This window comes from Balaenoptera ricei, chromosome 3, assembly GCF_028023285.1.
Source record: "Balaenoptera ricei isolate mBalRic1 chromosome 3, mBalRic1.hap2, whole genome shotgun sequence".
Classification (NCBI taxonomy): domain Eukaryota; kingdom Metazoa; phylum Chordata; class Mammalia; order Artiodactyla; family Balaenopteridae; genus Balaenoptera; species Balaenoptera ricei.
The window spans coordinates 167,111,111-167,129,151 of NC_082641.1; the positions used below are offsets into that span (position 1 = coordinate 167,111,111).

Sequence of the window (18,041 nt, forward strand, 5' to 3'; positions counted from 1 at the left end):
ACATCTCTGTCCCTTTGTTTTGATGGAGATACTGAGAATCCTAAACAGGTTACACAGATAATAACTGGTGTAGACAGGAGTCAAGCCAGGCCTGTCTGTTGTTTTTTTGTCCTTTCTCACCAACCCAGTGGAAGTTCACATTAGTAGATCAGGCAGACAAACTGGTTTTATAATGTCGGATGCAATAATTCTTCAAATATATTTAGAGCCTGGAGTTTTTTGAGAGATGGTCATATTGAAAATGTCCTGAGATGATTACTGATTTGGTCCTAGACATTGATTTGCTGCCTGACACAAAGAAAGCCCAGGAAAACTGTCAGTGACTGAGTTGATGGTAATCATAGCAAAATTTCCTTGGACCAAATGTATAATAGTGTATGCCCCGTGCAAAGAGTGCCATGTGTTTCCTCTTAATCTTTATGAAAAGTTGGATATTGTGGATGCCCCTTTTCTCTCAGGTGAGGAAACTGAGACTCAGAGAACATGCAACTAATGGTACAGGCTCAATCGATTGGTAGGTGGCAGCACCGTGCTCTGAGGTCAGGCCCCACCTTAACCCCTGCCCTATGTGACCTGATGTGTCCCCCTAGGCTGTGGTGTCACTGGTGCAAATTCTAGGAGCAGTGACTGTAATGGGAGTAACCATTGTTTGGAGCCCCTACAACATGATGGATGCACACTAAGTGTCTGTCCAAGTGATCTCCTTTAACTCTCAGAATTCTCTTAAGGAGTGAATGGCAATGCTTTTCCCATTTGATAAAACAGGAACTCAAGACTCAGAGGCTTACCATCTTACACAGAGCATGGACTACTGGGGAGCATGGACTATCTCTCATGTCATGCACATTTCTCCTGCATGGTGCCTGCAGTTAGGGACAGTAATTTCATTATTTTTAGCCTGTTCTCATGTTTCCAAGGTGGAGGAACAAGCCAGTCAATGAAAGCTCCCAGAAGCAAACATAGATGGAGAGCAGATGAAGCAGGGGTGGAGGTTCTTGACTGAACCCTTTGCCTAGCTCTCGGTTTGGACACCTGTTGGAGTTCCTGCTCTGGCCATCCTGCCCTGATCCTGCACACCTCTGCATGTTTATTCCAAAACAGAGTGGATTCTCTAAGAACTCACCTCAAAGCTTTGTCTGCTAATGATCGAGGGAAATGGGAGAAGCCCATTTTCCACAGTGGTTCTGGTTCACACCCTAGGATAAATCTCCAGGATCCAAGTGAGTCCCAGATTGCCCCACGGAGTGTTCATAAGGACAGCCAGCCTCGTCCTCTTCTAAGGAGATAATGGATCCAGGGTGACTGAGGTGTGCCCAGTGTCCTTAGCTTAAGAGCAAAAGTTGGGATGTGTGTTGAGACCCTGTTTCTCTTGGGTCCCTGGACTTCTTGGCTAGTCAGGAGGGTTTGCCTTAGGGGGGTGTTTTCTTATAATACCTTGTGACTGATCCTGGCCCTTGGACCCTGATAGCCCCACAGTGATGACAGAGAGGTGACCCTGGAACATGGAGGAGGAGAGCTGGGTAGATGTTCTCAAGTCTATGGGCAGAGGCTGGTCCCACATAAGCTGTGTGGGAATAGAAAGATTGTTGGCCCTGGTATCCGAAGACCTGGAAGAGAGGCCTCTCTGTGGCTCAGTCTCCTCATCTGCCAAAGGGATAATGATACTCATCTTGCCCAGGGCCTTGGGAGGGGCAGACCCAGGCCTGCTGTGAGTGGTCACGCACAGCCCAGCTCAGGGATTGCCATTGCATCACACATGATCAAATGCTCCCATGGCATTACTGTTAGATGACACTGGAAAAAACACAACGGAACAGGGTAAGGATTCCAGGATGAAATAATCATCAGGTGTTTCTTCAGTCTGGTGTTCCCTTTTTACAGATGGGGAGCTCAGGACCAGCAAGCCAGGTTAGTAAGTAACTTATGGGACATGAGGAGCAAAGTCTGTATTCAGACCTAGACCTTCCTGCGTATCTGGTGCCTTCCGAAAAGAATTAACATTGATCAGATTGATTTTTCTGTCTGTCCTTGGCTAGACACTGGAGTACAACCTCCCCCCCCCCTCCCCGTCCCCTGCCACGTCTGTTATCTCAAAGGCAGCATACGTGGCCTCTTCAACTCCTCTATCCTCAGACCCTCTCCCACCCACATCCCATTGGCTGCTCCTGCTCCCACTTCCCACACTGGGCCCTGCCATCTGGCTATAGTGAAGACTGAATAGGATTCTGTTAGGGAGAGAACTACCTTTGTTTTGGAAATTGCTGTTGTAGTCTGACTGATGACAGAAGGGGAAGAATGGAGAAAACAAGAGATGGCCAGAGGCTCTGCTTATAGAAATGACCCAAATTTTGCCTTCCCCATGAGACCAATGCAGACCTCTCTATTTAAAATTGAATCATGTGCCCCCTTTTCCCCCAGCATGGTTGATCCCTCAACTTTGCTCTTCTCTGTCTCTTTGCCAGAGCAGTCACCACATTCTAATCTACCCTGTAATTTGCTTATTTATCACTTTGTTTATGTCATGTCTCCCCCTCTAGACTACACTCCAGGAAGGCAAAGTCTCTGTCTCTTTGCTCAAATACCTCCCAAATGCCTGGAATGGGCCTGATGCATGGTGGGTCCTCCAAAAATATTGAATAAATGCATGAGTTTGGGGAAAGAGGGAGAGCTGAGCCACAGACCAGCGCAGAGTGAGCAGCAATGAGCAAGGAGTATTTTCAGGAGCAGGGATCTCTAAGGTTTAACTGTAGGCTGGAGGTGTTTGTGTGATGCGCAACCCCTGAATCCTCAGTTCCCCACCCATCCTGTGTGTGTGATGTGTGTGTGAGAGTGTGTGCATATGCGTGTGTGTGCATGTATGTGTGTGAGTGAGTGTGAATATCTGAAGTGGCAGGAACAGCAGGAGGGAAGGGAACTCAAATCCACATTCAAAGCCAGGAACACCCACAGCACAATGTGAGGGCAGGGCTGGGAGAATCCTGGGCTGACCTGAACTCTCACCAACAGTGGCTGCCCAGACAGCACTGCCAGACAAACTGCCTGGGGTGTGGGAAGCTGCAGCAGCTGTAGCTGTAGGTCCCTCCCTGAGGTGCATAGGGCATCCTGCAGGCAGCGGCTTCGTGGTCCCTCTACCCTGTAAGGTTACACAGTGAGTTTATCCTCGTCTTGTCTGTAGGACCCTGAGACTTAGTGAAGTTCAAACACTTTCCCAAGGGGACCTGAGACCCTTTCCCGAGCCACACAAACCCCGTGTAACCTGATTCTGAGTTCTGACTCTGTCCCAGCTGTGTAACCTTGGGCAAATCTGTTATGTTTCTCTTACATGCCTTGGTTTCCTCAGCTGTAAATGGGCTAATCAAGGTGACAGCTTTACCAGGTTGGGATAAGGGTATGCTTGTGACACATTAACCGGTCATAGAATCCATCTGGTGGGTGGCAGCCAACGTGAGACAGTGCCAGGGACACACCTTACTCCCTTGCCCATTTTGCCAAAGGCAGGTCTTGACCAAAGTTTCTCCCAATTCCTGGAGGCTTCAGAGAGTTGACCAACATCATAGCTGCCTAGGGTTAAGCCACCTATGTCCCTATGGTTGGGCAGGGCCCAGTCTGGCCCAGAAGCCCCTCCCTATAGGCGGCTGTGCTTTCTCACTGTGCAACCACCTGCTATATAAGGGCCCTCACACACCTTCTCCAACCTTCTGCCGGGATCCACCTTCTTCAGGGCAATCTCTGGGCCAGACAGAGAAGGTAAGGGACTGGGGCTGGGCTGTGAGACAGGACCCAGCCTGGGAGAAGTTGAAAGCAGGGGAAGGGCATTCAGCGCTGGCTGGGGTCCAGAGCATTCTCCTGGCATTCTTTCGCTCCTCCAGCAGTGCCCGGGAAGGGGAAGGCTGGAGTGGAGAGGTGCTGGGGTTTGCTCTGTGTGTGTGCATGTGTGTGTGTGTGTGTGTGTGTGTGGTGCTGTGTCCTTCTCACAGCTTCTGTGAGCTCTTGCTTCTCTGTGTAAGATGAGAACAATTGAGGTAAGACCCTCTCAGACAGCTGAAAATGTCCAACAATAGGATGAATAGGAAGGACTTTGCAAAGGGGTGTACAGATGCACTTGGTCTCATTTTCCCTATGGGGCCCCTGCCCTGACCCCCAGCTCACTGGCTCCTCTCTCCTGCAGAGGTGGTGCGCAGGGCCCTGGGTCCCACCACCTCCAAGATCTGCTACATGTCCCTAGGTAGGGTCCTGACCTCTCTGGGCCTCCATTATTTCCCTCTGAAAATGAGGCTAATCATCAGGTCTATACCACAGGGCTGAGGTGATTTGTGCACTTAATTGATGTGGCTCCTGTGGACTCTTTACCCTCATTTCTTGCCCTCCTATCTCCTCTTCCTTTACACCTACAAGGCTTGAGAGGCCCAACCCCTGAACCTCTCTCTCTACTGGGGTTCTGGGCCTGGAGTGGTGACTGGGCATTGGGGGATGCAGGGTGCAATGCACAGAACATCTGCCACCAGCTCCAAACCAAACATACTTTATTTTTCTCCTAGGATCTCTAAATATTGGGGCCATTAGATAATTGATGGGCTGTCTGTCTCCCTCCATTGGGGCTAGTTTCTCTTTCTTTTCACCGACTCGTAATCAGTTAACTAAGGGATCATAGTGTTTGTGTGTGTGTATGTGTGTGGTGTGTGTATGTGTGTGTGTGTGGTGTGGTGTGTATGTGGGGGAGCATGTGTATGTGGTGTGGTGAGGGGAGATGCGGGCGGTGGCCTGCAACGCCCCAGTGAAAGTCGGTTGCTCCTTAGTAAGTGGCAGCTATTATGGTACAACTCGGTTTTGGACCTGGAAGGACCCTGAATGGAGTCCCACTTTTCGTCTGACAAGCTGGGTGAGCTTGGGCAGCTTGCATTATCCCTCCATCTGCAGTTTTCTCAGCTGTGGAGTGGGCAAAAATCTTTACAGCAGCACTGTGCCCTGGGACTTGTTCCATACTTGCACTGACCAATACAGCAGAGCCACCAGCCGCATGTGGCCACTGAGCACTGGAACATGGCTGGTGACTGAGAAACAGTATCTTTCCTTTTTATTCCTTCAATGGATCCAGAGGTAAGTAGCCATATGTAGCTCCTGGTTACTATTCATAGTATAAATGAGCTAACGATGAATAAGGGCTCAGTGCAGAGCCAGACATTTCCCTTCCATGCTGCTTTGATACACGGGCAAATTGATATTCTAGGAGCTCTGATTCAGGATCTTTTTTTTTTAAATTGAAGTATGGTTGATTTACAATGTTGTGCCACCCTCTGCTGTATGGCAAAGTGACTCAGTTATACACATATAGACATTCTTTTTAAAAAAATATTCTTTTCACTTCATCCCAGCTGGCATGGACTTATACATACTACCAAATGTAAAATAGATAGCTAGTGGGAAGCAGCCGCATAGCACAGGGAGATCAGATCGGTGCTTTGTGACCACCTAGAGGGGTGGGATAGGGAAGGTGGGAGGGAGACGCAAGAGGGAAGAGATATGGGAACATATGTATATGTATAACTGATTCACTTTGTTATAAAGCAACAACTAACACACCATTGTAAAAAAGATGTTAAAAAAATATTCTTTTCCATTATGGTTTATCACAGGGTATTGCATATAGTTCCCTGTGCTATACAGTAGGACTTTGTTGTCTATCCATCCTATAAGTTTACATCTGCTAACCCCAAACTCCCAGGATCTTAATAAATACAGCTAAACCTTAGCTATTAGATGACTTTCATGTGCAGAGAGATTGATGACAGGCCAGTCAGAAGTGTGCTGGGGCTTCTGATTGAGCTCTGTAGGTTGAGTGTATCCAGGTCCAGGGCTTTGGGAGTCATGTGTGTTGGAGGCAGTGTGGTTAGAGGCCTGGGCCAAATCCAGCTCTAACCCCTCCCAGGAGTGCAACCTTGACTTTGAGTGCTTTACTTAACCTCTCTGGGGCTTGATTTCCCCTTTGAAATGAGGGTGATGCTGATAATAGTACCTGCCTGCTGGGTGGAGAAATTACATGAGTCAATGCACATAAGTGCTTGGAACAAGAGTAAGTGCTCAATAAGTGCCTGCTTGTTGGAGTGGCGATGGCAGAGGCAGAGCTCCTAAGTGCATTACGTGAATGTGGCAAGATACCACCTACAGGATGGACATTATGCTCTGGGACATGAGAGCCCAGCTTTCTTCTTGGACCCCCATCCTCAGCGGGGTTGGCGGTCATCTTTCTGCCCATTCTGTACCCATAGTGGCTCTGTAGGAAATGCTCTGGGCTGTGTTTTGTACCTGTGTGTGGATGCCTTTGCAGGCATCTAGGATTGGGAAAACCCAGGCTATTGTGGGTATAAGGGCAGGGTGGAATCTGCATCTTGGCTCGGTGCTCCCAGCTGAGGATGCTGATTCCTTCTGTCACAAGGATGGGCTGGGTCTGTTGAAGTTTGATTGCAACCCTAGGGAATATCACTCCCCAGAGGCCTTCTGATTCCCCAGACTGCCTTCTTTGTGTCTCTTCCGGCTTAAGGCTCTGCGGCCACAGTCCTCGTCCTCAAGAGACATAGGTCCAGCACCATGAAGGGCTTCCTCTTTGCTGGTATCATCGTCATGCTCACGGTTGCAGCTGTAGGTGAGGGAAACCACATGGCCCCCTTTTGGAATGAAGACCCCTTTTTCCACCTCACCATGGTCTTCTCGCTCTTGGTGCCCTGGGATCCCCTCATGTGACCTCTCATGTCAAGGTGTGGGCAGTGGAGGCTATGAGACCTCTCTGTGCACACTGCCCCCTGTGGTACCACTAAGTGCTGTGGGTCAAGGTTGGGTCTTCCCACTGGGGAATGGTGGACAGTGGGGATAAACTTAATGGGGGTGGCTCCACCTCACAGCTTAAAGTTTGGGGGACCCCCAGAGGGAAGGGATGCCATCTTGGCTATTCTTTTACCCTGAGGTGAGTGCAGTGCTTTGGCCAGAGCACACTCTATAAATGTCTCCTGAATGTTGACGATGCCGAACATCTTGTCTTCCCAGAATCCTTGAGTTGTTTGCAGTGTAATTCGTTGACAGACGCCTGTGTTGACAGAAATGCCACTGAGTGTCCCGCAAGTGCCAGTATCAGCTGTACCACTTTCTTGACGAACTTTTCTCTAGGTGAGCCTGGGGGATGCTTATCATTCCCATTTCTGGAACTTGCACAGGGCAGGTGCTGGAGAGGTTGGCCAGGGAAGCAAGGCTAAGGCTGCACTGTGCAAGGAGAGAGGGGGTCATGAAGGCACCTCTCAGGAGGAGCAGAATGCAGGAGTCAGTAACAGTGGTAGAGCCAAGCAAGCAGACAAGCCCTATGGCTCCTTGGATTTGCTGCCCCTGACTCAGACTTCATCCTAGACCTGTATTAGTGAACGTGAGAAGCAGGGGCAGCTCTTAGCTAAATTACAAAGCAGGCAATTTGCTCTAGGTGTTTTCATTGTTCCATTTTCTGCCCCCCTTTCCCTCTTCTCAGTGTTCCTTCCTGTTCCAGATCCAACATATTTTCACTCAGACTTCCTTCCAGGATGTTCTGCTGGCATGATTGTTACCTCTCTCTCAGAGCATTTTGACTTACTTTAAACTTTTTATTATGGACATTTCAAACATACACAAAAGCAGGAAGAAGACTATAATGAACTGCCATGTAACCACCATCCTGTGTCAACAATTAACATTTTGCTATTTTTCCCCCATAGTATTTTATTTTTATTCGTAAAATTTTTATTGAAATATAGTTGATTTACAATATTGTGTTAGTTTCAGGTGTACAGCAAAGTGATTCACACATAGACACACACAGGCACACATATATATGAATTCTTTTCCATTTTAGGAAAATGGATTCTTTTCCATTATAGGTTATTACAAGATATTGAGTATGTTCCCTGTGCTATAGAGTAGGTTCTTGTCGGTTATTTATTTTATATACAATAGTGTGTATATTTTAATCCCAAACTCCTAATTTACCCTCTCCCCATAATATTTTAAAGCAAACCTAGATAGCATGTTATTTCCCCTATAAACACTTCACTATTCATCTCTGATAAGAACTTTTTTCCCCTTTTTATATAACTACAATACAATTATCACACCTAAGAAAATTAGCTATAATTTAAAAATTTCTTGTAATACTCAGGCCACCTTAAAAATGTTCCAAGTGTTTCAAAGATGTATTATAGTAGATGCATTGGAATTTGGATCCAAACAAAATCCTCACATCGCATTTTGCTGTTAGCTCTATTGTGTCTAATTTGTTTAATAATAACTAACATCACTTTCTTTGCTCAATCCCATTGATTTGTTGGAGAAATGGGGCCATTTATCCTGTAGCTGTCTTATATTCTGGCTTTGTTTGATTGCTTATTTGTGATGTCATTTCACTTGTTCCCCTACTCCTGGTATTTCCTGTAAACTGCACTCATGTGTTCAGTAGAACTTTCTTCAGTGATGTTAATGTCTATGTCAATGCTGTCCTATATGGTAGCCACATGTAGCTATTGGTCACTTGAAATATGGTTAGTGTGACTGAGGACTGATTTGTAGGTGGGCACATAGAGCTAGGGCTACCATATTGGATAGCTCTGGTCTAGAAGCTTGATTAACTTCAGGTTCAACATCGTGTTGCACATAAACCCATCACATCTACTTGGCTATATTTAGAGACGCTAAGACTGTTCAGTGGGCTCTGGGTGTGGCAGCCTGAACCACCCACTTCTAAGCTCCCCATCAGCCTTTCACCTGGAATTTAAGCTGCATCTCTGATAATCTCCTGCTAAACAAAGGAACTACCTCACTGAGAAGGATGTTTCTTTTTGCAGGAAACCCTCTCCAGTGTCCCCCAAACTGCATTGAGCTGAGGGTGTGTCTTCTGCCCTTGCCTAAAGCAGTTGCTCTTCAGGACCTTTGCCCTCCCTGAACACTCTGTACCCAGGACTGACAGTCTGTGCTTGCCTTTGTGTAGGAGAACACATCACAATGTACAAGGATAAGGCCTGCTCTGCAGATAATTGCAGCGAGGGCGTGGTCAAGACCTTCACAGTCCACGTATCTGCTAATGAAAGCTTCCATTTTGCAAGCCAGTGTTGCCAAGGAAAGGCATGCAATGACAACAATGACACCATAGGTGGGTGCTGGCCACATCCTTCCTCTGTCCTCCCAGCTCCGTCCCTTCCTTCACTACTTATGGTTCTCACTCTCGGGTGGACATCTTAAGTCTAGGCACTTCAGTGCATATTTGGGTAACATTAACAGCTAACATACAACAACTACTTGAGAAACAAATGAGGAAAACCAGTGCTACTACCATGCTTTCCCCTTTCTCAGTAAAGACAGAAATCACAGCACTCTGAGATGTGTGGGAGGGTACTAGACGCTCATTAGTAGCTTTCAAATTGTGTGGCCTCAGGACGTCTTTCAAGACTCTAAGTCGTAAAAATTATTGAGGACTCCAAATAATGTTTGTTTCTGTGGACTATATCTATCAATATTTACTGTATTAAAAATAAGGCTAAGAAATTTAAAAAATATTTATTAGTTCACTAAAAAATAATAAAACTCATTACTTGTTACCATTAATAACATTTTTTTTAACATAGAAATAACTATTTTCCAAAACAAAAAATATTTAGTGGGAAGAATAGCATTGCTCCATGTTTTCTCAAAGCGCCTTAATTTCTGGTTTAATAGAATACAGTTGGGTTCTCAGATTTGCTTGTTCTCTTAGTCTGTTGCAATCTCACATGCCATGTAGCCTCTGGAAAACTCCATTGTATTTTCATGAGAGAAAGAGAGTAAAAGAAGCAAAGAACATCTAAGTATTATCATGAAAATGATTTTGACCTAGTGGACTCCCTGAAAGGGTCTCAGGGATCCCCAGGAGTCCCTGGACCACCATTTGAGAACTGTTGGCTTAGATCAAAGCCTTCTTTTTGAAGAGGAGAAAATGTGGCCATAGTCATAGAGCATGGTTCATTAATAGCAGAGCTGAGTCTCAATATAATTTTTTTTTTTTATCCAAGTCACAATGTTAAATAATGGCCTGTGTTCATTTGTTCAGAGCTAGATTTAGTAATAGTCACACACCTGTTGGCTAATGTTCAGAATAGCTGGCTACTGTTGACATTAGCTATAGATTGGTTTTAGCTCAGAATCTTACCTTTCCCTCCTCATCCCAACACCCTCACTGACCACAGTTCTTGTAGACTGGATGGTCTGTGAGGGAAGGTCTGTGAGGTTGTGTGCTGTAAATATTTTGGTGGGACATGGGGATGGGATGACTGGTATTTTTATGGCAGGATCTGAGATTCCTGAGCATGCAGAGAGACCCTGAGAGGTCTCTCTGGCTAGCGTCTTTGTCTGCCTTTTCCATTCCACCCAAGGCAGTACTGTGATATTTGTGATAACACTGTTCTGAGTTAATGACTCTTACTCTACCCAGATCCCCCACAGGAAGAGGTGTCCAGCAACACAGAGTGCCTTGCATGTTATGGATCTAATGAAACTTCCTGTAACGGGGCAACCCGGAAATGTTATAAAGAAGAAAGATGTGTCAATCTAATCGCAGAATTTAAGAATGGTATGTCATTTCCTTTTTATGGGACTTGAGTTTAAAACATGTCATGCCTTGGATCATAAATTCTGGATTAACAGAAAAGGCCTGGAAGAGGTTAGCAGGAAGAGGGAATAAGGTCAGGAGGCCTTTGAGATAGTGAGGCTGTTAATGTAGCTTTGAGCTGGTTGCTATTTCTGCCACCTCAGTCCAGAGTTCATTCCTCCTGGGCTGTCAGTCTCTTGAACCCTGTTCTCTTATGGCTTGTAATCAAGCCAGGCTCTTTTAAGGGCATCATGTCACTCCTGACATTTATTTCTTTACTAGGGTGAGCTATTCTGTAGATATGGGTGGGTCTGACTTTTATTTCCTTTTATATGTACACTTCCCTTCTCTGCATGTCACTGAGAGGTATTGGCTTATGACAGCTTGAGTCACCTGGAAGGAAGAGTCAAACGGGGCTTTAATATCCAACCAATTGAAAAAAGAACAACAACAACAACAACAAAATAAAAAAGTTCTATTTAACACTTTAGCCATGATCTATTCCCCTGTGGTGATGGTGTACAACCAGTACAGCATTTCATACTTAAAAAAAAGTCATTGTAAACTTGAAAATGAACAATACTGATGATCGCCCTCCAAAAAAATATCCAACCAACTGTTCTTTTCTACAAAAGTAGTTTGATATTAACCATTATGAGATACAAATTAACCATCATACAATATAAAACCAATAAATATTATTCCTTAAATATTCAGGCAAATATTATGGCTGAATATTTAAATAATACATTTATTAATTAGGGTAAGTTAATTACTGTTAAAGGGCAACCTCCAAGTCCTATGGCTCAATGCAACATATGTTTATTTCTTGCTCGTGGTGCAGTTCATTGCAGAGTCCAGGGCCCTGGGTTCCTTCCATCTTGAGGCTCTGGCCCCTACCCACTCAGGTCTTGGCAGTTCTCTTCTGTATTCTTTACGTCTCTGGCCACCAGGTGGGGGAAGAGAAGGAGTGGAGGAAGCAGGAAGGTTTTTACAGGCAACGCCTAGAAGTGAGTGCATCACTCCCTTCCACCTTCTGTTGGCTGGGACCCAGACCTAGCGGTGGCCCAGCAGGAAAGGAAGAGGCATGAAGCTGAAATGAAGAGCCAGTCAGTCTCTGCCACGATATGACTTAGATTAACGAGTTTAAGAGCGCTAACATCCAGGTACAATTCGATTTCAACTTTTGTTAAGTGGCAATTATAGTATCAGAAATCGATGCTTAATTGTAATTGCAGATTTCTCAGTGGGGCCAAGCATCACACTTCTGAACTTCTTTTTACTTTTAAAAATATAGACTTTATTTTTTAGAGCAGTTTTAGATTCACAGGAAAATTGAGAGGAAGATATAAAGATTTTTCCTATACCCCTTTCCCTTACACATATATAGCCTTCCCCACTATCAACATCACTCACCAAAAAGGTACATTTGTTACCATCCATGAGCTTACACTGACACATTGTTATCAACCAGAGTCCATTAGGGGTCACTGTTTGTGATGTACCTTCTACGGGTTTCGACAAATGTATAAGGACATGTACCTACTGTTACAGTATCATACACAGTAGTGTAGTTTCACTGACCTAAAAATCCTCTGTGCTCTGTCTATTCATCCCTAACCACCGGCAACCTCTGATTTTTTTACTCTTTCTATAGTTTTGCCTTTATCAGAATGTCATATAGTTGGGATCATATCGTTTGTAGCCTTTTCAGAGTGACTTATTTCACATAGTAATAGGCATTTAAGGATCTTGATGTTTACACAGCTCTGATGTTTAATTCTAAAGGTGTGTCTGAGGGCAACAATGACATCGAAGGACACGTTCTTTCTGCCCACCCTATTCCCAGCTGTCTGCAAAGTCCCAGGCTTTGACTTAATCTGAAAGCCAGACAGATCAAAGCCATCATAAATGTAGGATTTTGTTTTTGTTTTTGCCCAAGCTGTATGGCACAGGGAGATCTGCTCGGTGCTTTTTGCCCACCTAGAGGCGTGGGATAGGGAGGGTGGGAGGGAGACACAAGAGGGAGGGGATATGGGGATATATGTATATGTATAGCTGATTCACTTTGTCATACAGCAGCAACTAACACACCATTGTAAAGCAATTATACTCCAATAAAGATGTTAAAAAAAAAATACTGTAGCCATGTGTCAGGCAACACATCTTCCTAACACGCTCTAATTCAACCTCCAGCACTGATATTTGCTCTAAGGCAGCAATGAATTGCTTCCTTTACTGGGATGTGGAGGTTTCCCCCTCCTTCTCAGAGCACGTATGGAGTCAGCCTTGAACTCAAATTGCAGCCCTGCCTCTAACAAGTAACCAGTCACCTCCTCCAGCCCCTTCCTCCCCTGTGAGCTGCCTCTCCTCCAGGGCTGTTTGACTTGCAGCCTACAGAGCAATACTGGCGCATAGTAAGTACTCAGTAAAAGGTAGCTGCAATCACAATCACATCTTCTTTGCAAATTCCCTTGTCTTTTCCTAGGACCTGCACCTTAAAACAGGGTTAAACACATCACAACACAGATTTAGAGTTAAGATACAGGGGTCTCTCTGCATCCCCTCTGGCTGTTTTTCCCTCTTCTCAGGGAAAACTCAGGCAGAGAGAACTCAGGTCCAGAGAGGAGTGGGGATGGAACGCAGAGCCTAGAGGAGGAGAGGCCAGGAGCAGGTCTGAAGTGCTGACTCCCTCCTGGATTGAGAGCAGAGGACTACGGAGGGTCTGAGCCTGTCCCAGGATTTCACCACCTGCCAGCTGCTCAGGAAAACACTGAAGAGTTCATTCCCAGGTCCAGTTCTAGCCCTAACCCGTGAGCTCAGGTTCGCATCCACCTCCAGGAGCCTCAGTTTCCTCCAGGACTGGTTGGGAGAGGGTATCTAGGCCCTCACCTCCACAGCCACTCTGCCATCACCATTTGGTGTTCTTGATCCTGGGCTCCTTCTTCCAAGCTCCTGTGTCAGGAACAGACCTGTTTCAGCTCTTGCAGGTCACTGAGAAGACGGGGGAGGAAGGGCGAAGGGGCTGTGAAGTCCTGACTGTCTCTTTTGCGTTCACAGAGACGAAGCTCGTGCTGAAAGGCTGCTCCAAGGTCAGCAACTCCACCTGTAAGTTCCTGGCTACTGGAAATCGGACGGTTGGAGGAGTCACTTTCCTAAAGTTTCAGTGTGGAGACAGCTCCGTTGCCTCCTCAACACCCACTCCCACTACCCAGACCACCCGTGACACTGGTTCTAAAGTCTTCTTCACACCCTTGACCCTTGCCAGCCTTCTCCTGCTGTGGTTGCTGCTCTGAGATCTGCACCCTCAAACCCTCCCCTCCCTGTGTAACTGCTCAGTGAGTAGCAGTAGCAGTCACAGCCTTCCAGGTAATGCCCTGTGATAGCCACATTATTCTTTATTATTAAAGCATTGGTTCACTCAATGACCAAATCTGTCCTGATATGTTCTGGGCTGGGCTTCCTTCAAGCCACTGTCCAGGACCACTTCCCAGTTACTTGCCTTTGAAATCCTTGCACCTTTGTGTGTGGGCTCTCAGGACCTCCCTGATCCCTGTCTAATTTGCTTCTGAGAAGCAGACCCTTCCACCTTGCTGGCATCTTTTGCTTACAGCCCTGCACTTCTGGGGATCAACATGCCACTGTCCCCATCCTCACACTCAGGGGGGGGGGGGCCCAGCCATAATGCCCTGTTTTGACCCCAGCACTGATATTTGGCTCTTCAGCAATTGTACTGGCTGTAGTCTCAGGCCCACAGTGACATTGTCTAGGACACTGTCACCACGAGACCCAAAGGGGGTGCACAGGGGTTGCTGAAAGCTGTCAGATTCCCCTGCCTCACCTCCCAAGCAGGGGCATAATGCTGTCAGTGCCCTGCTGACTAAGTGTCTCTTAGCCTTGTGCAGAATGGAACATGGCTACAGAGGCCCAGCCCCTCCTCTCAGAGAACTACGATCAAAGGCAGGGTCCTCGACTCCACAGCAGATACCCAGGGAGCAAGAAAACCATTCAATCCAATATGCACAGAAGCCCAGTTTTAGTAAATAAGGGGGACCTTGAGCTGGACTTGGAAGAATAGGGTTTTCTGTAATAAAAACTTTTAAAGGTGCAACGCAGTGTGGGTCTTTCTTGTCCAGGCGTGCTGATGATGATTAAGACCAAAGCCACCAGAAAGGCCACCTGATGGTAGCTCATCACCACTTTCATTTTCATTTATTTATTTATTTGAGTTTTTTATTTTGAAATAATTTTAGATTTCTCAAAGAGTTTCAAAAATAGTTCAGAGAGTTCTAGTACCCCATCACCCACCTTCCTCTTACATTCACATCTTACGTAACCACACTGCAATTACTAAAACCAGGAACTTAGCATTGAAACCATACTGCTAACTAATAGACCTCATTTGACTTTTGCCAGTTTTCACTAATGTCCTTTCTCTGGTCCAGGATCCAATTCTTTGCATTTAGTTGTTATGTCTCCTCAGTCTCCCACACTCTGTGACAGTTCTGGAGTCTTTATTTTATTGACCAGTTATTTTTCAGAAATTTGAGCTTGTCTGAAGTTTTCTTATGATAAGATTGAGGCTATGTCTTTTTGGCAAGAATTCCACAGAAATGATGTGTCTTGTAGCCTTGCATGAAATGGAACATGGGTACAGAGCCCCAGTGCATCTTATCAGGAGTTACATGATGTTGATATGTCGTATCAACTGGTGATGTTAATCTTGATTGCTTGGTTAAGGTCATATCTGCCAGGTTTCTCCACTGTAAAGTTACTGTTTTTCTCCTTTGCAATTAATAATAAGCTAAGTTGTGCTGCTGTAACAAATAGATCTTACTAAAAAAAAAAAAACTTAGGGGTTTAATACAAGGAAAGTTGATTTCTCAGTTATTTAAACCTATATAGATGTTCCTGACTGGGTAGCTATCCTGGGCAGCTCCCCTCTGAGAGTGAGGAAAGGGCCAGACTCCTTCTATTCCATGGTTCTCCCATTCTCTGGGATTCTTGGGCTCTTAGTTAAGGGTTCTGCATCCAGCTGGCTGACACGCAAAGAGTCTAGAGGACCATGCAGCATGCCCCAGGGGCCAGGCCTCAATTCCATGGCCTGGGAGGAAGTAGTTTATCCACATGCACCTTGCACGATCAACGTGCCAGGATCAGAGCCAGTATGGCTTGGTGGTAAGGGACACGGCCTCTAGAGCCAGAGGCATAGCTTCAAATTCCAGCCCTGGAACCTTGGGCAACAGATGTCATCTCTCTGTGCCTCAGTTTCCCACCACTACTAGAGAGATAGTGATAATGCTTGATGCCTGTGGTTGTAAGAGCTGCCAACATAGTTCCCCTTGTCAAGGAGTAAATACTAGTCAATGCAGATGACTCCAGTTTGAAAGCAGCTCTCCCCATCCTCTAAGGAGAGGGTGGATTACCAGAAAGAGTGATGTGGAAGGTGCAGCCCTGGCCCACTTCTCTCAGACCATGCTGACCTCACTGAGGTTATAGCTGCTTCCGTGTCTCAGGATTCCCTCTCCCTTTTCATCCCCTCCCCAGATGTCCATGGCTGCTGCCACCATGACCGCATAGGCCACAGCACAGCTTGCTTACATCTTCACATGGCTGCTGACTCCAGGCAGCCAAGGGCACCACCAGAGCTGACCTGCTCTTAGAACCTCCTGGAAGTTCCCCTGCTCAGGCTCGATGAGAAGAAGTGGTATTTTGGGGGAACTGCAAAGAGTCACACAGGAATGGAAATCAGGGCTGAGGACTGGGAAGGCAGCTGGAAGGTGAGCAGGGCTAGATCCCAGGAGGTTCCACACATTGGAAAGACTTGGGCTTTAGACCGAGGGCTGAAGAGGGCCACGGCAGAGGTAAGCACAGAAGTAGGAGTAGGATTGGTTTTCCATTCGGGGAGGTTCTCAGACTGTAGGGTGCAGGTAGAAAGACAGCAGAAAGACAGTACAGGGAGGGAGTTTAAATGGAGAAGTAGTAAGGACATACCCAGGGCAAATGCTCTGTCCTGCTGCTGTAACTGAGAGTAATTCACACCATTCTATGCACTTCTATTTGCACTGTTGGCTCCTGCCTCCTCACCCAGAGTAGGGGCCAGGGCAAAGCACCACTCCTGCTCAATGTCTACATTCCTTTCCTTGGCTGTCCACACTTAACTCTGGATTCCTGTCTTCTGGGCAGGGTCTAGGACTTCCCACCCAGATAAAGCCCTTTGCTGCCAATTCTTCCTTAGTCCCAGCCTGGGCTCCAGCATAAGCTCTGTGTCTGAGGAGGTCCACAGAATTCTATACTCACATTGTACAGTGGGACAAATCATGAATCACTGATTTTCACAGCTCTTTACAGTGGGTAAAGCTCTTTTGCCCAGGTTATTTTATTTTCTTTAGAATTAGCTTCATTCATATATTGTATGATTTACATACAATAAAAGGTACGTGTACCAACTAATGAGTTTTGACAAATGTGCCCATGTAACCACTCCTCCAGTCAAGATATAGAAGCCCTCTCCCCTCAGACCCGCAAGGTTCCCCACTCTCCTTGGAGTCCACTCTACTCCAGCCCCAGGCTCCCACCTGCATCTCCGCTGTCCCAACCTGGAAGTGACAGGCAGCTCTTCTGCTCATATTCCATTGAGCTGAGCTGCTATTTGGCACCAACTGGACACAAGGCTATGGGCAACATAGGCCCTGGGGAGGTCAGCTCTTCCCAGCAACAACTCCCCCACCATGGAAGGGGGAGGTCAGGGGACTGTTTCCACCAGGTTCCAAGCCCTTCCACCCTGCCCTCCTCCCCCCACCCCACTCACTTCCTGGGCCAGGATGACAGAAGGAGGGTGTGGGGTTCTCTTTTTTGTGGACTGGATATAGCACCTGTCGACTGAAAGATAATGCACAACCTAAAAGCTGAGAATTATGTTTTATTGGGCAGACTTACTGAGGACTTAAGCCTGGGATACAGCCTCTCAGATCTCTCTGAGGGACTGTTCCAAAGAGATAAGGGGTGTCACCTACAAATTGGCACTTGCCATCTACCTTTACAAGGATCAAATTATGAGCTGCTGCAGCTGCTGACCTTCAACATCCCCTGAAAGGAGTTCAGGGTGGAGATCAGGAATGAGTCCCTCTGTACTCTGGAAGAACTAGCAGAACAAGTCTTCAGATAGTTAGATATTTTCAAGAGACGATTTCATGAGCCCAATTCTTGTATCTCCTCATAACCAGAAAAGCACTAAAATCCTTCATGGTGACGTCTGCTCCTTGTGACTAGCAGTAACCGTCATAGGACTAGCAGAAAGCTTCTGCAAAAAATATGTGCTTGATTGCACATACTTCCCCTTCACCAAAATCACATATATATTGACCTTCCCCCCACCTCTTGGGAAGAGCTTCTCAGAGCTATCTGAAATGCT

The 18,041-nt window shown here is 46.3% G+C and overlaps 1 protein-coding gene across 1 annotated transcript; it reads left to right on the forward strand.

Moving 5' to 3' along the window:
• Positions 1-6,585: 6,585 nt before the first annotated feature.
• Positions 6,586-13,923, forward strand: LYPD8 (LY6/PLAUR domain containing 8). The gene is made up of 5 exons (XM_059917976.1): positions 6,586-6,640; positions 7,039-7,158; positions 8,996-9,157; positions 10,472-10,609; positions 13,688-13,923. Exons 1-5 carry the CDS (start codon positions 6,586-6,588, stop codon positions 13,921-13,923), a joined length of 711 nt encoding a protein of 236 aa, XP_059773959.1.
• Positions 13,924-18,041: the final 4,118 nt, after the last annotated feature.

What these genes read in the sequence shown, in the direction of transcription:
- LYPD8 (XM_059917976.1), top strand. Translation starts at nt 6,586, where the DNA reads ATGAAGGGCTTCCTCTTTGCTGGTATCATCGTCATGCTCACGGTTGCA. An exon ending in CTTGACGAACTTTTCTCTAG is followed by an intron (nt 7,159 to 8,995) that starts GTGAGCCTGGGG and finishes GCCTTTGTGTAG; the next exon opens with GAGAACACATCACAATGTAC. An exon ending in AATCGCAGAATTTAAGAATG is followed by an intron (nt 10,610 to 13,687) that starts GTATGTCATTTC and finishes TTGCGTTCACAG; the next exon opens with AGACGAAGCTCGTGCTGAAA.